Source organism: Sus scrofa, chromosome 6 (assembly GCF_054392235.1).
Source record: "Sus scrofa isolate SSC_HxYL_T2T_F1_AM1 chromosome 6, Sscrofa_HxYL_maternal_Yorkshire_Landrace_v2.0, whole genome shotgun sequence".
NCBI classification, from domain to species: domain Eukaryota; kingdom Metazoa; phylum Chordata; class Mammalia; order Artiodactyla; family Suidae; genus Sus; species Sus scrofa.
Window position 1 is genome coordinate 93605826 of NC_139388.1, and position 23018 is coordinate 93628843.

Genomic DNA, 23018 nt, shown 5'->3' on the forward strand with positions numbered 1-23018 from the left:
CCCCTAGCCTGGGAACTTCCATATGCTGTAGGTGTGGCTGTAAAAAGAAAAGAAAAAAAAAGAAGTCTGGTTTCAGTTTTTTTCCTTTGTATGTAACCTGTCTTTTTCTCTCTGGAAGTTCTTAGAATTTTCTCTATCCATTGTATTTAAATAATTTGTACTTATTACTGAAATAATAAGTACAATACTGTTGCAGATATATCATTGCAGATCTTTCTTTTTCTTTTTCCTTCCATTCTTTATACTGGATATTCAGTGGGCCTTTTAAATTTGGATTCCTTTGAATATAATTTCTTATATTTCTTTGATAGTTGTTTCTTCCCAGTATAATCTATTCTAAGAAATTCCTAATAGTTGGATATTGAACTTCCAAGGATTAGTCTTCTAGGTCTCTTGTCTTTTCTCTCCCTTTTCTGCCTCTCTCTTCATTCTGCTTTCTGGGATATTTTCTATTCTTTTATTGACTTCTTTTTTTTTTTTTTTTTGTATTTTCAGGGCTGCACCCGTAGCATATGGATGTTCACAGGCTAGGGTTCATATCAGAGAGGCAGCTGCTGGCCTGTGCCATAGCAACACCAGATCCTAGCCGCATCTGTGACTTACACCACAGCTCTCAGCAATGCCACATCCTTAACCTACTGAGTGAGGCCAGGGATCAAACCCACATTGTCATGGATACTAGTTGGGTTTGTTAACCACTGAGCCTAGACGGGAACTCTTTTTTTTTTTCTTTTTTTTCTTTTTTAAATATGAATGCTTAGTTGTTCTAGTACCATTTGTTGAAAAGATATTCTTTCCATGGGTTTATTTCTGAATTCTCTATTGTCTTCCTTTGATGTATGTGTCTTATATCAATATTACACTGTCTTGATTACTGTCATTTTATGGTAAGTCTTAAAATTGTTTGGTCTTTTAGACTTCCATAAATTTTTTATAAACCAATTTTAGGTTGTCAGTTTGTTCAAAAATACCTGTCAGGTATTTCATTGGGATTGTGTTGAATCTATAGAACAGTTTGGGGAAAGTTGACATAATAATATTGAGTCTTCCAACCCATGAACAGGGTGTATTTCACCATTTATTTGTGTTTTTAATTTCTCAGCAGTTGTATGTACAGGTTTTGTATATATTTTGTTAAATTCTTTCATGGGGATCTTACACCTTTTTTTATGGTACTGTAAGATAATTTTTAGTTTTCAATTTCCAGCTAGTTATTGTTAGCATATAGGTATATAGTTGATTTTTATTGACCTTATGTCCTACAACCATGCTAAATTTTTCTATTACTTTTGTTAACTTTTTAAGAGATCCTTAGAAGTTTATATGTTAACATGATATTATCTGCAAATAAGGACAGTTTATTTCTTCCTTTCTAATCTATAAGCCTTTTGTTATCTTAACAGCACTGCCTAGGACCTCTGTTACATTAAGTATATTAGATGTAGTTTTATCATAGATACCCTTTATCAGATGTAGACATTCCCCTTCTATTTGTAGTTTGATGAGAGGTTTTTTTTTGCTTTTTGTTTTGTCTTTTGTCCTTTTAGGACCACACTCACGGTATATGGAGGTTCCCAGGCTGGGGGCCGAATCGGAGCTACAGCTGCCAGCTTATACCAGAGCCACAGCAACACCAGATCCGAGCTGCATCTGTGACCTACACCACAGTTCACAGCAATGCCGGATCCTTAACCCACGGAGTGAGTCCAGGGATCAAACCTACAACCTCATGGTTCCTAGTCAGATTCGTTTCTGCTGCGCCACAACAGGAACTCCCTAGTGGGAGTTTTTATCATGAGTGAATGATGAATTTTGTCAAGTGAATTTTTTCTGCATTTATTTGAGTCATATGGTATTTCTCCTTTATTCTGTAATATCATATATTTATTGTTTTTAGGTTTTCTTTTTTTTTTTTTTTGTCTTTTGTCTTTTTGTTGTTGTTGTTGTTGTTGTTGCTATTTCTTGGGCCACTCCTGCGGCATATGGAGGTTCCCAGGCTAGGGGTCAAATCAGAGCTGTAGGCACCGGCCTACGCCAGAGCCACAGCAACGCAGGACCCGAGCCGCGTCTGCAACCTACACCACAGCTCACGGCAACGCCGGATCGTTAACCCACTGAGCAAGGGCAGGGACCGAACCCGCAACCTCATGGTTCCTAGTCGGATTCGTTAACCACTGCGCCACGACGGGAACTCCTGTTTTTGTTTTTGACTCTCATCCCAACTTGCATTCCTTGGATAAACACACTAGGTCTTAATGAATTGTCCATTAGTCAATTGCATAGTATTTTTAAGAGCTTTTTGTGTCTTTTTTTTTTTTTTTTTTTTTTAATGGCTGCACCCATAGAATATAAAAGTTCCTGGTGGAGTTCCCGTCGTGGCGCAGTGGTTAACGAATCCGACTAGGAACCATGAGGTTGCGGGTTCGATCCCTGCCCTTGCTCAGTAGGGTAACGATCCGGCGTTGCCGTGAGCTGTGGTGTAGGTTGCAGACGCGGCTCGGGTCCTGTGTTGCTGTGGTTCTGGCGTAGGCCAGCGGCTACAGCTCCGATTGGACCCCTAGCCTGGGAACCTCCATAGCCGCAGCAGCGGCCCAAGAAATGGCAAAAAGACAAAAAAAAAAAAAAAAAAAAGAAGTTCCTGGGCCAGGAATCAAACCCGCACCTCTGTAGCAACCCAAGCTGCTGCAGCTGGATTCTTTTTTTTTTTTTTTTTTTTTGTCCCTTTATTTCTTTTTTAGGGCTGCACCTGTGGTATATGGAAGTTCGCAGGCTAGGGCTCAAATCAGAGCCACAGCTGCTGGCGTCTGCCACAGCAACTCAGGATCCAAGCCACGTCTGTGACCTACACAATGATAAGAGAGATTTTAGTGTTTCCTCAATGCTGAATCTTTAACCCACTAAGGCCAGGGATCGAACCTGTGTCCTCATGAATACTAGTCGGGTTTGTTTCCACTGCACCATGACAAGAACGCCTTGCAGCTGAATTCTTAACACTGCACCACGCAGGGAACTCTGGGTTTTTGTGTCTTATTCATGAGGAATATTGATCTTTAATTTTTCTTATATATATATATATATATATACATATATATTGTCCTCCTCTAGTTTAAGTATTATGGTGACACTGGCTTCATAAAATTCTTTGGGAATTGTTGTCTCCTCGGTTTCTCAGTTTGTGCAGGATTGGTATTGTTTCTTCCTAAACTGTTTGGTAGAATTTACCAATAAAGCCATCTGAACCTAAAGTTTTCTTTTTGGCAGGGTTTCTAGCTACAGCTGTAATAGATAACAGGGCTTTTCAGAATTTCTTTATCTTCTTGAATCCATTTTGGTAATTTGTGTCTTAAAAGGAATTTGTCCATTTTATCTAAGTTGATGAATTTATCGGCATAAAATTATTCATAATACATCATTATTCCTTTGATTACTGTAGGAGCTGTAGTGATGTTCATTATTTCATTTCTAATTTTTTTTTTTTAACAAATCTAGTTAAAGGTTTATCAATTTTAGGAGTTCCCTGGTGGCTCAGTGGGTTCAGGATCTGAAATTGTAACTGCTATGGCTCAGGTTGCTGCTGTGATATAGGTTCAATCTCTGGGCTGGGAACTTTTGCATGCTGTGGGCGCAGCCAAAAAAAAAAGGTTTATTAATTTTTACCCAAAAGTAACTTTTAGTTTCATGTTTCTATATTGTTTTGGCTATTTTCTTTATTATTTCTTTTTCATTTACTTTGAGTTTAATTTGCTCTTGTTCTCTAGCTTTTTTTTTTTTTTTTTTTTTTTTTTTTTTGCTTTTTAGGGCTGCATCCACGACATATGGAAGTTCCCAGGCTAGGGGTTGAATCGAAGCTACAGCTGCTTGTCTACACCACAGCCACAGCAACGCGGGACCTGAGCCGAGTCTGCAGTCTGCACCACAGCAACTTGCCAGATCCTTAACACACTGAGCAAGGCCAGGGCTCGAACCCGCAACCTCATGGTTCCTAGTCGGATTCGTTAACCACTGAGCCACAACAGGAACTCCACCGTTCTCTAGCTTTTTTTGTGTGTGTGTGTGTGTGTGTGTGTGTGTGTGTGTGTGTGTGTCTTTTTTTGTTGTTGTTGCTATTTCTTGGGCCGCTCCTGCGGCATATGGAGGTTCCCAGGCTAGGGGTCCAATCGGAGCTGTAGCCACCGGCCTACGACAGAGCCACAGCAACTCGGGATCCGAGCCACGTCTGCAACCTACACCACAGCTCACGGCAACGCCGGATCGTTAACCCACTAAGCAAGGGCAGGGACCAAACCCGCAACCTCATGGTTCCTAGTCGGATTCGTTAACCACTGCGCCACGACGGGAACTCCTCTAGCTTTTTAATGTGGAAACTTAGGTCACTGATTTGAGACTGTTCTAATTTCTATAGGCATTTAAAGTCTCAGGTTTCCCTTTACATGCTACTTAGGTGTGTCTCACTTTTTTTTTTCTCTCTTTGTAGGGCTGCACCTGTGACATATTGAAGTTTCTGGGCTGGGGGTCTAATCAGAGCTATAGCTGCCAGCCTTTGCCATGGCAGCGCTGGATTCCAGCTGCATCTGCTACATACACTGCAGCTCACAGCAACGCCGAATCATTAACCCACTGAATGAGGCCAGGGATTGAACCCACATCCTCGTGGATACTGGTCGAGTTCTTAACCTGCTGAGTCACAATGAGAACTCCACATCTTACAAATTTGATGTTGTATTTTCATTTTCATTTGGTTCAAAGCAACTTCTAACTTCCCTTGTGATTTTTTTTTCTTTGACCTATGGGATAATATAGAAGTGAGATGCTTGATTTCCAAATATTTGTGAGTTTTCAATTAATCTTCCTGTTATTAATTTCTAGTTTAATTCTTTTCTGGTCAGAAAATATACTTGGTGTGATTTCAGTCCTTTTAAATATACTGAGGCTTACTTTATAGGCCAGCATATGGTCTTATTTTGGTGAATGTACCATGTGTACTTGAAAATGTATATTCTGATGTTGGTGGAATGTTCTATAAATTTCAGTGAGGTTTTGTTGGTTGATGGTGGTGTTCAGTTCTATATCCTTCCAGATTTTCTTATTAAAAGAGGAGAGGAGTGATCATATCTCCAACTCTCACTGGGGACTTTTTTTCCTTCTATGGCTGCAGGCTAGGGCTCAAATTGGAGCTGCAGCTGCCAGCCTATGCCACAGCCACCACAGTGCTGGATCTGAGCTGCATCTGTGAACTATGCTGCAGCTTGCAATGACACTGGATCCTTAACCCACTGAGCAAGGCCAGGGATCAAACATGCATCCTCGTGGACACTACGTTGGCTTCTTAACTTGCTGAGCCATAATGGGAACTCCTAGTTGTGGATTTTTTTTGTTGTTATTCCTTTCAATTCCATCATTTTTGCTTTTTTTTTTTTTTTTTTTTTTTTTTGCTGCATCCTCAGCATGCTGAATCCAGGTCCAGGGATTGAACCCTTGCCACAGGTATGGCTCGATCCACAGCAGTGACAACACTGGGTCTTTAACCTGCTGAGCAACCAGGGAACTGCCTTGCCTCAAGTATTTCGAAACTGCCATTGGATGCATATACATTTAAGAATATTACGTCCTCATGATAAATTAACTCCTCTATCATTATGAATTGTTTCTTTTAACTCTTAGTAATATTCCTTGTTTGGGGGTCTAATTTGTATTATAAGTATAAGCCATCCTTGGAGTTCCTGTTGTGGCTCAGCAGTAATGAACCCAACTGGTATCCATGAGGATGTGCGTTCTATCCCTGGCCCTGCTCAGTGGGTTAAGGATCTGGTTGTGCGGTGAGCTATGGTGTAGGTTGCAGACATGGCTAGGATCTGGCATTGCTGTGGCTATGGGATAGGCTGGCAGCTGCAGTTCTGATTGGACCCCTAGTCTGGGAACTTCCATATGCTGTGGGGTGGCTATAAAAATATATATATATATACATATATATATATATATATATATAGCCATCTAGGCATCCCAGCTTTCTTTTGACCAGTATATGGATGATATATTTTTTTCATCCTTTACCTTTTAACCTATCCATATCTTTTTTTTGGTTGTACCCACAACCATATGGAAGTTCCCAGGCCAGGGGTGGAATCTGAGCCACAGCTGCAGCAATACCGGATTCTTAAACCACTGTGCCCAGCCAGGGATCAAACCTATCCATATCTTTATGTTTAAAGTGAATGTCTTATAAACAACTTATACTTAGTTGGGTCTTGCTTTTCATCCTTCTGTTCACACTATCTCTTTTAGTCGAAGTATTAGTTCAGTCACATTTAGTGTAATTATCAGTAGAATTGGGTTTAAATCTACCATCTCACTACTTGTTTTCTATTTGTCTATCTGTTCTTTGTTTCTTCTTTCATTTTTTCCTGCCCCTCCCCTTTTTTGTCCTTTTTTGTCTTTTTAGGCACCCACCCTCAGCATATGGAGATTTCCAGGCTAGGGGTCCAGTCGGATCTGCAGCCACTGGCCTACGCCACAGCCACAGCAACACAGGATCTGAGCCGCATCTTCGACGTACACCATAGCACATGGCAATGCTAGATCCTTAACCCACTGAGCAAGCCAGGAATTGATGCTAGTCAGGTTCATTAATCCCTGAACAACGATGGGAACTCCCCTGCCTTTTTTTTGTTTTGAGGTTTTTTTGGGTTTTTTTTTTTTTTTTTTTTTTTTTTGTCTTTTTGCTATTTCTTTGGGCCGCTCCCTCGGCATATGGAGGTTCCCAGGCTAGGGGTTGAATCGGAGCTGCAGCCACTGGCCTATGCCAGAGCCACAGCAACGCGGGATCCGAGCCGCGTCTGCAACCTACATCACAGCACACGGCAACGCCGGATCGTTAACCCACTGAGCAAGGGCAGGGACCAAACCCGCAACCTCATGGTTCCTAGTCGGATTCGTTAACCACTGCGCCACGACGGGAACTCCTTGTTTTGAGTATTTTTTGGCATTCTCCTTTATCTCCATGCTTGACTTGTTACCTGTATCTCTTTGCTTTATTTTCAGTGGCTGTTCCAGGATAGTAGTTCTCAAAGTTTTTGGTCTCAGAACTCATTTATACTCTTAGAGATTATTCATACTTTTAAAAAAAGTTTTTATTATTGTTTTTGTTCCATTTAGCTATGCCAGCAGCATGCAAAAGTCCCCGGGCCAGGGATCAAACCCGAGCCACTACAGTAACCCGCATCATCTGTGACAACACTTGAGTTCTTAAATGCTAGGCCACCAAGGAACTCCAGATTATTCATACTCTTAAAATTGAAGGGAGTTCCCACTGTGGTTCAGTGGAAACAAACCCCACAAGTATCCATGAGGACACGGGTTTGATCCCTGCCCTTGTTCAGTGGGTTAAGGATCCAGCATTGCTGTGACTTGTGTAGATTGCAGATGTAGCTCAGATCCTTTGTTGCTGTGGGGCTGTGGTATAAGCTGGCAGCTATAGCTCTGATTTGACCCCTAGCCTGAGAACTTCCATATGCTGCAGGTGTGGCCCTAAAAAGACAAAAAAAAAAGAAAAAGATAAGAAAAAAATTGAGAACCCCAAAGTGTTTTTGTCGGTGTGGGTCATAGCTGTCTATATTCAACCACATTAAAATTTATAACTAGAAGTTCGAATGTGGAGCAGCAGGTTAAGGATCTGGCATTGCAGCAGCTGTGGTGCAAATTGCAACTGCAGGTTTGATCACTGGCCCAGTAACTTCCATGTGCCATGGTATAGCCAAAAAACAAGTAAAGAAACAGTTATAACTGATAAATTGTGAAAATATGTATTAATATATTGAATATATTAAATATATTCAATATATTAAATATATTCAATAATATTAAATATTCACATGTCAATATTTGTATTTAATATATTTAAGGTAATAAATTTATTGCATGTTAACATAGTGGGTTTTTTTTTTCTTAAATAACTATATTTTTCAAAACAATACCAAAAATTTAGGGAGAAGAATGCATTGATTTACATTTTTGCAAATTTCGTTAACATCTGGTTTAATAGAAAATTACCAGCATCTTGTGTTTCTGTATTCCATATCATGTCATGTAGCCTCTTGAAAACTCCACAATATACTTTTGAGAGAATATAAGTAGTAAAAACAAGTTACACTCTTAGTTTTGCCATGAAAATAATTTTGATCTTGTGAAATCTTAAAAGGTTGTTGGGGACTCCCAGGGATCCTGGGACGTACTTTGACAACTGTTTTTTTTTTTTTTTTTTTTTTGTCTTTTTGCCATTTCTTGGGCCGCTCCCGTGGCATATGGAGGTTCCCAGGCTAGGGGTCGAATCAGAGCTGTAGCTGCCAGCCTATGCCAGAGCCACAGCAACTCGGGATCCGAACCGTGTCTGCAACCTACACCACAGCTCACGGCAACGCCGGATCGTTAACCCACTGAGCAAGGGCAGGGACCGAACCCGCAACCTCATGGTTCCTAGTCGGATTCGTTAACCACTGCGCCACGACGGAAACTCCAACAACTGTTTCTGTGAGTGTACAATAAAGATCTTTAATTGGCCTACTTTTTTTTCTTTTTGGCCACCCTGTGGCACATGGAGTTCCTGGGCCAGGGATCAGATCCAAGCCACAGCCACAGCAATGCCAGATCCTTAACTCACTGAGCCAGGCTGGGGCCAGGGATCGAACCCATGTTTCAGAGCTGCCAAGATGCCACCGATATCGTTGTGCCACAGCAGGAACTCCTTAATCAGTCTACTTTTAAATAACATACCACTTAATATATATTGTGGTAACAACAATACCCTTCCAAATCTCCATTTTTTTGTTAGTGTTTTCATACATTTCACATACACATATATTTTAAACTCTTCAGTACATTGTTGTTTTTGGTCTTTTAGGGCCGCGCTTGAGGCATATGGAAGTTCCCAGGCTAGGGGTCCAATTGGAGCTGCAGCTGCTGGCCTGCACCATAGCCACAACAACACCAGATCCTAGCCGATCTGCAACCTACACCATAGGTCATGGCGTTGCCGGATCCTTAACCCACTGAGCAAGGGCAGGGATCGAACCTTCGTCCTTATGGATGCTAGTCAGGTTCGTTACCACTGAGCCACGATGGGCATACCTAAACAGTCAGTTATCTTTTAAAGACATTTTTTTTTTTTTTGGCTGCATCTACAGCATGTGAAAGTTCCTGGATCCCTAACTAGCTGTGCCTCGGGAGGATATCCTAAAGATATTTTTTAAATGAGAAAAGATCTTTTATGTTTACTCACATATTTACCATTTCTGGTGCTCTTGATTCCTTTCCATCTTATATTTTCTTTTATCCTGATAAACTCTTCAGTTTCTTAGAGTGCAGGTCTGCTGATGATGTCTGTTTTTGTTTTCTTATTTACAAAAGTCTTTGTTTTGCCTTCATTAAAAAAAAAAAAAGACTTTGGAGTTCCCGTCGTGGCGCAGTGGTTAACGAATCCGACTAGGAACCATGAGGTTGTGGGTTCGGTCCCTGCCCTTGCTCAGTGGGTTAACGATCCGGCGTTGCCGTGAGCTGTGGTGTAGGTTGCAGACACTGCTCGGGTCCCGTGTTGCTGTGGCTCTGGCGTAGGCTGGTGGCTACAGCTCCGATTCGACCCCTAGCCTGGGAACCTCCATATGCCACGGGAGCGGCCCAAGAAATGGCAAAAAGACAAAAAAATAAAAAATAAAAAAAAGACTTTATTTTGAGAAATTACAGATTCATAAGAGGTTTCCAAGCTCACCTCAGTTGTTTCCTTTCCCTTTCCTTATGGATGACAATTCTGAGTGTTCTGAAAAGAATTATTTCATACGTTTTGCCCAGTCTCTAGTTGCAGACAATGGAGGTAAGCCCGTTCATTATGATTATAAGTGACATTCTCTATTTTGACTTTTTTACTGAAGATCATAAGCAGCAATGGTTATGTAAGTTCTTTCTGCATTTGCCATTAGTGTCGAGGACATTCATACATCATTCAGTATCCCCTATATATTACAACACTTCAGAGATGAGTTATATAATAATTCCTCTTTCTTTTGCTTTTTGCCTTGTATGCACAGAAAATCAGTCAAGACTTATATTAGATCATCACAGTTTTGTTGACCTGGAGATGACACATTTGCATTCTTGCTTTCTACTTAAGTTTTTTTTCCCCTTTTTTAATCCTATTTTGTTAATCTATTGTAAAAGCAGTAGCCTATATGCCTGTAGCATGTTTTTTGTTTTTCTTTCCTTCTCTCTTGATTCCCTCCCCTGTATTAGGTACTTTTTTGATTGCATTGAATAGCAACACTGTTTAAGTAACTGAGTTTAAGGATATACAGGCAAAGATGAAGATTGGAGGCTCAACAACATAACTAGGCCTCATAGTAAAAAGAAGCAGCCACAGAGCTGGGCCCCCTCAGAACCGGATGCCTTTGTTCCTTATTGAATAGGTTTTCCTGCTGAGTTAGTGATTCTGATACTACTTATTTGTCTCTATGATGAGTGTTTCTGCTACTCTCTATTAGCTGTAGCCAGTGTCGGCTGTCTCCTAGAGCCCTGCCTGTCTGTGCTGTTCTCTCTCTTATTACTACAGCTCACGTTCACATTCCAAAGGAGAATATCTGATTGATTCACTTAATGATGTGTTGGTGCCTGGCCAACTCTTCGGTCACTATCCCAGTGGAGAGATTCTCTGTTCTTGGGTTTGTGGTACAAAGTATGGTGATGTATAAAACCTGTCAGAGGGGCTGTTGGCATAGCAAGCATTCAGCATTATCATTCCTCCTCCTTTATAACAATTGACTCACTTTTAACCTATTAAGGATGGTTATTAGACTGGATTTTCTCCCAATTCAGTCAGCTGCATATTTATAGATTAAGGTTTAGGTGAACTGCTAATCTCATTCCTGAAATGTTGAGGTTTTTTTCTTCCTAATTTCATTCTTAGATGAATTTCATTCTTAGCCGAAAAACAAAGGATGATCTTCTACCTTTTAGCCACAATTTAAAATAAACCCTTGGTACTGATTGTTGGTCCAAGAAAGCCCATCTGTTAGAAACTATGAAGAGAAGAGAAAATTCAAATGTTTCCATTCTTGTTAGCATCTCTAAATTTGGAGGAAGAAGAGATTGAAGCTGTGAGCTGAAATAAAGTTTTTGGATTAATAACCCCACATAGGATTGAATCCTGGCTTTCCCGTTTACTAGGTGATAGACGAGTGTCTTTTCAAATAAAATGGAGATTATGGTATTTGCCTCATGTGGTTGTTAGGATTAAATGATAGGATACATGCAAAGCAGTTAGCAGTGTCTGGCACATAATAAATACTTGATAAATATTAGTTCCCATTATCTCTAGATCAGTAAACCTTATTAATAATAAAGGTTACCCTTATAAATCTGAGTTTTCCATGCTAATGAAAACTTAACATTTCTTGGTTATGTAAGCCAGGATCTAATTATTGAAATCTTTGTGTACTCAGTGCTGTGCTAGGTACCAAGTGGGTATACAAGAGACATATTGCAATATGATTCTTGCCTTTTTTTTTTTTTTTTTTTTTTTGTCTTTTTGCCTTTTCTAGGACTGCACCTGAGGCATATGGAGGTTTCCAGGCTAGGGGTCTAATTAGAGCTGTAGCTGCCGGCCTACGCCAGAGCCACAGCAACGCAGGATCCTTAACCCACTGAGTGAGGCCAGGGATTGAACCCACAACCTCATGGTTCCTAGTCGGATTCGTTAACCACTGAGCCATGAGGAGAACTCCTGATTCTTGCTTTCTAATCCCCAGAGTGAAATATCAGTCCTAGAAAGTTTTTAAGAAAACTCAACCCTATGAGGGTATCATATTTGGAATTTGGGCTGTGTTGTTAGCTGTGTTACTTTGGGCCAATTACTTATCTGTGCCTCAGTTTCTTTATAAAAATGGAGGAAATACCTCATAGGATTGTTGTAAGGAATAAATGAATATATGCAGAGCGTATAGGAGAGTGATATAAAGTAAGTGCTATAGGTAAATTGTCCTGCTAGATTATGACTCCTAGAAGTTGAATACTTAAAGCCACTCTGGGCCTAATCGATCAGTCTTTCCTTGTTTTGGTTTAAAGGGAGTAGGTTTCTTCATGGGAAGTTTAGCGTATCTTGAGTCTCCATTGTCAGGACAGTTTATAGTGTTTCGGTGGTAAGAGATGAGTGAGCTGAAGGATGTGATCTGTGGATGATCCTGTTCCATTTTGAGATCGGACATTAGACTTTCCATATCTCACTAGCCCTCCTTTGGTGATCTTGAAATTCTTGCAAAGCTATTTTCTCCTCCACTGAAATGTCCTTTTTGTGGAGGCTAGGGGCAGGAGGTGCTAGGGATGTAAAAGTACGGTAAAGGAAAGGCAGTTCGAATAGAGAACTTTGATTTTAGCTTAACAAGTCAAACAGGCAGGGGATTTTCTAATCAAAAGCTGCTTCTATCCTAAAGGGAAGACTCATTTCTGATTTGTATTTCCTTCTCAATAAGTGAGATCACTATGTTTTATTTCCGTATTAGTGAGATTGAGTATCTTTTCATTCTGTTTATTGATTACTTGTATTTTGTGGATTACCTCTTCCATTTTCTTTGTTTGATGAGGAGGCTATCTTTGTAGAATGAGGACATTAAGCTCATGCAAATCTGTTTCAGATATACTTTTCATTTTGTCTGTTGTATTCTTTTACCCTTGGTTGTGCTTTATATTTTAACTGCATAGAAACTTTTCTGTCTTTTATTTTTGGCTGTGTCCGCAACATGTAAAAATTCCCTGGCCAGGGATTGAACCTGTGCCACATCAGCTAATTGAGCCACAGCAGTGACAGTGCTGGATCCTTAACCCACTGTGCCACAAGGGAAATCCTAAACTTTTAATGTAATGAATCAATAAATTTTTCCCAAAAAGCATCATCTCATTATGGTTAGAGAATTTCTACTGAATGTTATAAAACATGTCATAGTTTATATGTAGACTTATCTATTTAATAAGCATTTTTCCTTATAGATGATTGTCATAAAATTTGAAGACCCTTTGCAAACTTAGTTCTGAAGCTATAACATCATAATAATTATAGCTACCACTTACTGTACACTGTATGCCAAGAAATATGCTAAGTCTTTTATGTACTATATCCCTAATATTTAGCTTTAAGCGAAGTATTATTATTGTCCACATTTCATAGATAAGTGGAATAATTTGCCTAGGGCCACAGAGCTAGTTAGTGGCTGGATTGGAATTTTAACTTGAGTCTGCCTAACTCTGAAGTATGTACTTTTTCTACAAAGTTCAACTTCTTGAGGCTTCAAATAAATTGGTTCTAAAAGTAAATAAGGAGTTCCTGTTGTGGCACAGTGGAAAGAATCTGACTAGGAACCATGAGGTTTTGGGTTCCATCCCTGGCCTTGCTCAGTGGGTTAAGGATCTGGCGTTGCGGTGAGTTGTGGTGTAGGCCGGCAGCTGTATTAGACCCCTAGTCTGAGAACCTCCATATGCCATGGGTATGGCCCTAAAAAAAAAAAAAATTTTTTAATAAAGTAGAAGTTAAATAAGTATCTCTTACCAGAACATGAAAAGATGATCTGTCGCCTACTTGGACAGTTCTTAGTTCCTGAGAACAGAGTAGGTGAGTTAATGAGATGTAAACCAGCCGGAAGAAAGGTGTCCACTGTCTAGGGCGGTGGTTTTCCAAGGGTGGTTCCCAGACCGCCAGCAGCAGCATTAGCAGCAGCATCACTTGGGCATTTTTTAGAAAAGCAGATTCTCAGGGCCCGCTCCAGACCTCAGAATCAGAAACTGGGGCTGGGGCCCAGCAACCTGTTTTACACCTCTATCTGATTATATGGTCGATGTTAAAATTTGAGAACCACTGATCTAGAGAAATTATTTTATTCTAACAATTTTTGCTTTTGTGAGATTCAGTCTAAGTCTCAGCCCTTAAGTACAAAAAAAGCATTATCAAGTAGTGGCAAAAGCACACAATCAAATAGGAGTCAGTTTAATAAGCATTTTGGGCAGGTTTACCCCTGAGCCACAGTTTCCCACCTCTAAAACGATGATGATGAAGTCTATCTCCTTACAAAATAATTTTTCAGAATTAGTTAGGATAATATGTAAAGTTTATGCCTTAGCACCTTGCCAGGCCCCCAGGTGTTTGAGAAATTGCCTCTAGCGATTTTTCTCAGTAAGCAAAAGTCCCCACCTGCCTTCTAGTCTCAACTTCTCTTGTTTCTTGAATGTATTTTACTGTCTTGTGTCTCTGGGCCTTTGTATTAGCTATTTCTCTTAAGACGCCCCTACCTCCCACCCCTTTACGTCACTAATTACTATACACACTTTAAATTTTTGCTTATAATTTATCTCCCTTGGCGGGGGCTTTCTTTAACCCCCCCTCTCCAATCTCTGTGCTCATATAGCAGCATGTATTTCTCCTGTGGCTGAACTTATCACAACTTTTGGAATTGCCTGTTTCCTGTATAAACTTCATTGGGTAGGTACAGTGTCTTGTCTATACCACATTCTAGGGACAGGTAAATCTCCTCAAATATTATCAGAGCTATTAAATGTTGAATGAATGAATGATGGCTGTCATTGCTGCTGCTTCATTATTTATCATCCAAGAGCAAGGTCCCTCTCTGGTTTATAGTATTTGTGCTGACTGCTTGTGATAATCATAGCTATTTTAGGACCAATGCCTGCTTTCTCTTTCCCTGAAAACATGTTTTGACCCAGGCTGACATTGTGGTCCCTTGAGCTGAGCTGCTTCCTAACCACTGATCTCTCTGTATCACAGGTGCCTTGGGGGAGCTGTGTACCTTGATGGATCAAGTTCATCACATGCAGAACCAAAAATGGCAGCATCCTTCAGACCTCACCAGGCGGTGAGTGGATGATTAGAAGAAAGAGGAAAAGGGTAGAATTTGGCTGCAGGAGAAACGTGGTAGGGCTTTGGGGTAGTAATTACTGTTTATTTCCAGAGGTAGAAAAAGAAGCTGTATAGTATAATGGAATAAGAATTAAACTGTAATTCAGGAAACCTGGGTGGGTTTTTGTTTTTCTTTTTCTTTTTCTTTTGCCACTTTTGCCATACCTGTGGCATGCAGAAGTTCCCAGGCTGGGGATCAAACCCATGCCACAGCATATCCTTAACCACTAGGCCACTAGGGAACTCCAGCTTTATACTTTTTTACTAGCTATATGGTTTTGATCAAATCACTTCACTGGTCCTGATAACAGTAAAATTAAAATATTAGACTAATTGATATCAGAGGGCCTTTCTAGTCCTGAAATCTTATGGGTTTTTTTTTTTCCTCCTCCTTCTCTGGTTTCTTGATGCAGTATGGTTTTACAGATTTATTAAGCTACTTTGATCCAATTACTCAGAAACCTTGGAGTCATCTGTGCCTTCTTTCTCTTTTGCTCCATAGTCAGTCCATGAGCAAATCCTTTAAGCTCTACATATACTATATCCAAATCAAAATATACCCAATATTTGACCATTTCTCAGTAATTTTCACTTGGACTGTTGCAAGTCTCCTAAATGGTCTCCCTACTTCTGCCTTTTTTTTTTAAGTCTTTTTCTAGGGCCACACATACGGCATATGGAGGTTCCCGCACAGCAACGTGGGATCTGAGCCACGTCTGCAACCTACACCACAGCTCACGGCAACGCCGGATCCTTAACCCACTGAGTGAGGCCAGGGATTGAACCCACAACCTCATGGTTCCTAGTCGAATTTGTTAACCCCTGAGCCATGAGGAGAACTCCTGATTCTTGCTTTCTAATCCCCAGAGTGAACTCCCCTCCCTACTTCTGCCCTTGCCTGTCTACTATTCTCAACTCATTAGCCAAAGAAATTCTTTTAAAGCATAAGTCAGATTCTCTTTCTTCAGAATTTTCCGGTAACTTCCTATCTCCACAATCCCCTACAAGGGCCTGTATGCTTTAATCAAGGCTCACTTGGTTAGCTTACCAACCTCATCTACTATCTGCCTTGCTCACTCCGCACTAGTCATACTGGCTTCCTTTCCTTTTTTTTTTTTTTTTTGCCTGCACTTGCAACATATGGAAGTTCCCCAGCCAGGGATCCAACCTGAGCCACAGGTGTGACAACACTAAGTTCTTAACCAATAGGCCACCAGGGAACTCCTTGCTATTTTTCAAGTATGTCATTCATGGTCCCACATCAAGGCCTTTACATTTGGTATTTTCTCTGTAGTTGCCAAAAATGACAGGAGTTCTCAGAAAGGCAGTCTTGTTTAATGCTTATTAAATTCTGCACTCAGATGTAAATTCAGATCTAGGCTCTTCTACTTATTCCACTGTGTGACCTTGGGCAAGTTATTTTATCTGAGGCTCAGTTCCCAACCTGTACAAGAAGTTAATGAAAGTACTTTTTCTGATAGGATTGTCATTAGTGTTACCTGAGATGAGGTGTTTAAAGAATTCAGCAAGTTTTTACATATAGGGCTAGATAAATGTCAGGTACTGTTATTATTTTCAACCTGGGCTGTTCCCCATAATCACCTATGGAGATGTCTAAAAATACAGATGTCCAGGGCTTTACTCAAGGGATTTGAAGGTATTAAGTTTGGGGTGGCGGAGAGAAGGGCCAAGAATATGTATTTTTAAAAAAAGCTTGGGGTTCCTGCTGTGGTGCAGCAGGTTAAGGATCCGGCATTGTCCCTGAGGTGGTGTGGGCTCCATCCCTTGTCCAGTACAGTGGGTTAAGGATCCAGCATTGGCCACAGCTGTGGTGTAGGTTGAAGCTCTGGCTTAGATTCAATCCCCCACCTGGGAACTTCCATATGCTGTGGGTGTGGCTGAAAAAGGAGAAAAAAAAAAAAGCTTCCCAGGTGGTTGTTAGGAATAGCTGGAGTTGAGAATGGACACAGAGGGTCCTGTTCAGAACCCCAGCCCAGAACGTGACTAAGGGAGACTCTCAAGAAACTTTGAGTCTGTTCAGTCTCTGAACTTGTGGTGTGATGCTCACATGATGCCTTACCTTCTCTGGGAATTTTATTCTAATTTTAACTGCTGTGTCCTGAGCAATCTTGAGCTGTGTCAGACGGTGTGGTCCTGTAGGAGGCACAGGTCTGATGCAAGCAATGAAATAGAGATCCTGTTCTACATGTTTCCAGAGGGACAAAATTTCTCTTTCTGCTTAAACATCACTGTACATTATACTTTGGGTTTTCTTAGAATATGGGTCTATATGGACCATATCACCATAATACCTGCATGGGAATTAGGTTGCTTTGGAAGTTAGAATGAAATAGTATTTAAGTTTATTTTTTTAATAATACATGTGTTTGTTTTTTGTTTTTGTTTTTTTTATTTGGCCATGGTGTACAGCAGCTTAATGTGGGATCTCAGTTCTCAAAGCAGGGATTGAACCCAGGCTGCAGTGGTAAAAGTGCTGAGTCCTAACCACTAGACCACCAGGGAACTCCCCAGGAAGTAATACTTATAATGTCATTTTCATATAGGTGAAATAGTATAAAATTTATAAATATAAAATTTATATAAAATCGTGCAAATCGAAATATAAAATGAATATTCAGTTTCCAAAAGTAATGATATTCTTTAAATAGTTGTCTTGGCCTCTTTTGTGTACAGAGAGCCATTCCAACTGAAACCTTTATCTTTCCTCTTTTCATTTTCTTTCTCCCCTGTTAGTAACTACGCCCGGTTCCGACAGAAGTCTCTGCAAAGATACAGTCTGACTCAGTGGGTTGACAGGAACATGAGAAGCCACCATCGGTTCCAGCGTCTACCGGATTTCCAATACAGTTCGTTTGTCTCCTCCCATCAGCAGTGAAGGTCCCTATCCAGGGTCCTGTCCAGAGCAGCATCTCATCTTCTTCTGTTGTTTCGTGCTATGTAGATGCTGAATTTTATTTTTCACAACATTTTATTTAAAGAACTTGTCACCTTTTGGAAATGCCCGTTGCTGACTTGAAATTTTTTTGTATAAGGTGCTTCTTGTTTGTGTGTGTGCGTGTGTGTGTGTTTGTATGCATTTAAGCAGTGTTGAGTTGATATAGTTTTAATTTTTTAATTTAAATTGAAGGTGGCTGCCTCTCGAAAGCCAGCATTAAGCCGAAACACCCAGGTTCGAGCAAAACACCTGTCTCTCTGCAGAGGTGAAGTCTACTTCTGGTGCCCAAAAGAAATTATCTTTTAATCTCCTGTGAGGAAGAGATTCTTTATCAGGCTGCAAGCCAGTGTTAATTCTTGCTAATTGTTAATCGTAAATGGATACAAGTCACTTTTAACAGCCCCTCTTTCTTATTTGAGTCTCTGAATATTTTAAAGTTGGTAATCCAGGACATTTGAAGTATTTGAAAAGACAAATTAAAAGTGTGTATCTTTTCTTTTTGTACCTACTAGCTGCCTTTATTATTTTTTTTCATTCTTCTTTAAATTTATTTTGCAAATAGTGTTTATAAATCTTATATAATCTTAGCTGAGACAAAAGACTGGTGACTAGCAAATAACCCCTGTTGATTTGTGATCTTGTGTCTGGTCACCTTTTCTGCCTTTCTTCAAGGATTTTTTTTTTCCTCCAGTGACCTTATGGCTCTACCAGCACATTCCTGTATCCTGTTAGACAAAGATATGCCTCTTAGGAACAGCCTACCTGCACTCTTTCCTGAAAAGCTACCCACCCAGAGTCTTGACTCTAGGACAGGCCAGAAAGCCTGAGAGGCCTAGCCTATTAGGTGTCAATTCAAGGTGAACCCCAACCCCAACCTCAAATATGAGCTGGCGTGTTAGTCAGTGAGCCTCCGTCTGTAGGAGAGACTTTGGAGAGGCGGTCTTTTGTCTCCATTGTTAGTTAATAAGAGGTGCCTTTTGATCCTGGATGTTACCATCTCACTTGGTCAAACCTCTGATGTATATGTTTACAAGACTACTAGAGTGGATATAATATAGTTTTGATTAAGCCTGTGCACAAAGCCTTACCTGATCTTAAGGACTGGTATTCCAACCCAAGCTGGCAGGCTTTGTTTTTTTTTTTGTGCAGCCGTCTTAATGGATGTCCTAGGAGTTTGTTATTCTCTTTACAGACAGCTGTAGACATCTCTTGGGAGATTTTGTAGTCTGGCGTTTGTGCTGCTGTTGTTCACTGTCTGTGAAGATTGTACCTGGTTGCTGTAGCATAGCCTGTGACACTGGGCTCGCTGCCTGTGTCTGGTTTTGTTGTCTTTGTATGCAAGTAATCCATCTTAAACACCCTACCCTGCTTTAGAAACTGACTTGGGAAAAGCTTGGTCATAGTTACCAGTAAATTTAGCTGGATGTCCTTACATGTTAACTATTTCTATCTCGTCAAGTATTCTCTTTTCCTTGGATATCTGGTTTAGAATGTGGGGCCAAAATACAAAGGAGAAGTTCTGTTCAAAGGCAAGAGTCAAAATCTTTTATTGCAGTTGGCATTTACTATCTCAGTCACTTCTCCGGGTTTCCCTAAATTAGCTTGATGGAGTGAGAGAAACAGACATCCACCTTTGGAACAGTAGCATAGTTAGAATTAATAGTAGCTAGGATAGCTAGCATTGCAGTTGTCTGGTTCCCCACAGACAACCAAGGAGTAAAGGGACAGCCTTTTGCTTAGACTCAGGCTCCTGCCTCCCTGGTACAGGAGGGCCTAAGTCTGATGTGTAATGGGAGCATAGCCTTTGCCAAATCAAATGAGTGACGGGTTAACTAGAAAATGTGACAATCACATTTCCTTTTGCTCAAATAATTCTGTTTTTCCCAAAGCTTTAGCAGCTAAATTAAATCTGTTGGACTGGGGGAGGAGAGAACTGTTCCCTAACGGTTAACATGGTATTCTTTAAGCAGAAAAACAAAGCCAAAGAAAACTCATTATCAGGCATGTTGGCCTTAAAGATGGTAGTGGGTAGAATCTGGAGTTTTAATCTGTTTTTAAAGCTACATTTCTCATATTTGGTTTTGGCCTCTCAGTCTAATTTTCATGTAGAATTCTTGCTGGGTTGTTTTATTTGAGTAAGGATTGTGTGCGTTTAACGGCCTACCTAGCTTTCTTCCTCTGTGATGACATTTCACCACAGGGGTCTTGACAAAGCAGAGTAGAAATGTGCTGTTTACATGGTTTACTTGTAAGTAAAGAGCCTGCAATAACCTGTAGTTTTGCATCTAATGCAGACCCCGATTTACTTGTCAGGATCAGTTATGAAACTGAAGTTTGGCGCCTCCTCTTTATCATGTTTTTCCCCTTGTAGCAGTTGTGTTTAATGTCATTAAAAAGAAAATAAAAGTTCTTGTCAGTGGCTTATGTACTGTGGCTGTCTGTTTCGGGCTTTGAAAGAGGGTTCCTTCCTTCTTTGCATAGGTAGGTTAGTGGGGTGTGGGAGGGGGCGGCAGTTAGGAGAACGTGGTATAGGGAAGGCGAGGGTGTGTGCGCCCTATTCTTTTGAGGGTAAATTACAGTGTTGAGAAAGGCGTTCCAGTAGTTCAGAAATGTTGAAATTGATTGGGATTTGCAGCTCCATATAGTGCATGTCAGGAGCCTGACATAGGGAGAGCCTGAAATATCACCGTGCTGCTGTTTTTGCAGAGGGGCCTGATGGCTTGGCCCCATCACACAGGCGTCGTTGCCTCGCATTCCTTCCTCTGGCTGTATGGCTGGCCCCCGTGTCTTTCTGCCTCTCCAGAGCCAGCACTGATGAAGGAAGAAACCAAGCTGCCTGGGGCATTCTCCCTTTGAAAGGGATGTGAGAAACCAGAACCCATAGTTGTTCTTGGCCCGACTTCTCCAAAAATTGCTCTTAGAACCTGGGGTGAAGGTTGAATATGTGTGGGTCGATGTGGGAGACACGGTGTTCCTTAGGTCTCTTTTGTGAACCTAAGCTTCTTAGACTCACCCCAGGAGCAAGGATGAAAGGGGAGGCAGTAATAGTTTGTCACCCGTATTAGCCAATGCTTTTACAGTCTCAGCTCGTGCTGAGAAAATAAGCAGCAACATGTTTGGACAGGCTCTCTGTCCTGCTGTTCTGTAAGCTGCGTCTACTGTGCATTCTACAGTCCAGGCGAAAGGCTCCGTATATATTTGCACAATACTCAGCTATTTGACACTCTTGTCGGAGCCTGAGATTCTCTATACCTATATATATCCATTTTGTCCTGTCGGGTAGATGTTCCTTTGTCCAGTAATTGCTTACTTCCTTTTTAGCAATGTGTTACTATAGGCATCAAAGGTTTCAGAGACCGGTCTGAGTTCTCTGAGATGGTGGTGCTCCTTCCCCTCAGTTCATCTCATGTCGTGCAGAAGGGAGGAGGGAGAGAAATGAACCTTCTCTAAAAGCTCATTCTCTAACCAGCCTGTTGTGAGTTTTTATAGGAAGAAAAAACCCCAACCACCTAGAACTAGAAAGCAGAGTTTCCTGCTTTTCTCAGTGCTGCTCTGCTTTTCTAAGCGAAAACAATGATTCCTAAGCTGATTCTAGCCTATGCTTGCTTTGTAGGCCAGAGCACCTGTCGGGGGGTGGAGGGGGGGATGTCCACTTGTCCAGGAAGTATCAGCTGGTCGGTAGTGGAATTCCTTAACCATAAGCTCCCGCCTTGTCAGTCGTTCCCACCTGTCCTCCCCCTGCGACAGCTGGAACATGCCACAGACAGAAAATGGGACCTAGCACCTGTTGAGAAGGGCTGGAATGTAATCTTCTGAACAACCTTTAAGCCTTTTCGTCTTGAAATGCTGTATCATTAGGGAATTATTTGTATACGAAGATCTTCAGTTTAGCTTCAAATAACATATGAGGGCTTGGGAATATTGTACCGATGGAGCTTGGTGGGTCTGAAGCTGGGGCAGGTGTATATTCCATTTACAGAAGCATTTTGTTCTCAGAGGCTACTTTTTGGGGATGGGAGGTTGCACCCATGGCATGTGGAAGTTCCCAGGCCAGGGATCAAACCTGCACCACAGCTGTAATCAGAGCCACAGCAGTGATAATACTGGATCCTTAACCCACTGAGCCACTAGGGAACTCCTTTAACGCCCTTTTTTTTGGGGGGGAGGCTACTTTTAAAAAGCTAAATCCGTAAAAGTGTCAAGTAGATTTAAAGACGGTGAGAAATAAAGTAGAATTCTGAAGCATCACGTGACTGGAGTGGGGCAATGTTATCTATATATCCGAAGAGGTGAACTAGAGATCTGAAGAGTGGGCTCTAGATGAGGCCCACACTGAAGAGCTGGGGTTCGGGGCCAGGACTGGAGAGAGGAGAGGACTCCTGCCCTACAGAAACACCAGTCCTCCTCCTCCTCCCTGGACCCTGGGGTCTCCCTCCTGTTCCCATAAAGAAGCCCTCCGGCTCCTACTCCAGGCACTGGCTGAGTTCTAGAAACCCTCTGTTCTTACCCCTTTGTTTGTGACAGATAAAGAGACCAGGACCCCCATCAGAGGAGTAACTGACCTGAGGTGGGACCAGGGAGGGTCTCCCAGTCAGAGCAGCATCCCTCCCACAGGCCTGCTCTCGTCTGCCAGGCAGCTGTCCTAGTCTCAGAGAACCTGCCAGGGCCCTTCCTAAGCTGTGAGGAATCTGCAGATCTAAGTGAGGGGGGAAGAAAGGACCACAGCCCGAGTCGCAGCCATAGGGATCCCCTGTGCAACGGCAGTTAATTCAGGAAGAGCTCCGTTGTAGAACCTGGGGGTTTAGGGAAGTGATGAAAGGGAATGGAGTTTAGTAGGAGCATGGTTTCCTCCACTCCCCTCACACTCTCAGATGATGTACTACAGCCACAGAGGAGGGGAGGACAGCAAACTGCCATCTGCGGCGCACCCTGGACCTCACTGACAGCTGTCTGTCCCCGATGCTGACCTGGGGCTCCTTCCTCACCTGGCCCTAGACAAGCACAGAGGGCCTGGGAAGTACCTCTCTGAGGTCTGTGTGCGAATCGATTTCCCACTTTCCCACCCAGCCTCCAAGACCTGCTTCCAAGACCTGCTTCCCGCTGCGCTACCTTCCAGAACAGCCT

The 23018-nt window shown here is 41.6% G+C and overlaps 1 protein-coding gene across 31 annotated transcripts in view; it reads left to right on the top strand.

Moving 5' to 3' along the window:
- The window catches only part of S100PBP (S100P binding protein), a 41009-nt gene extending 20696 nt beyond the window's left edge, over positions 1 to 20313 (top strand). For all 31 annotated transcript variants that reach the window (XR_014807423.1, XR_014807422.1, XM_084963710.1 and 28 more), the window contains 2 exons: positions 14807 to 14894; positions 17693 to 20313. Coding sequence is in view for 29 of the 31 variants with exons in the window: in XM_084963710.1 (XP_084819836.1) it covers positions 14807 to 14894; positions 17693 to 17834 (230 nt within the window). In the remaining 2 variants the exon portion in view is untranslated. The remainder of the gene's footprint in view (positions 1 to 14806; positions 14895 to 17692) is intronic.
- Positions 20314 to 23018: the final 2705 nt, after the last annotated feature.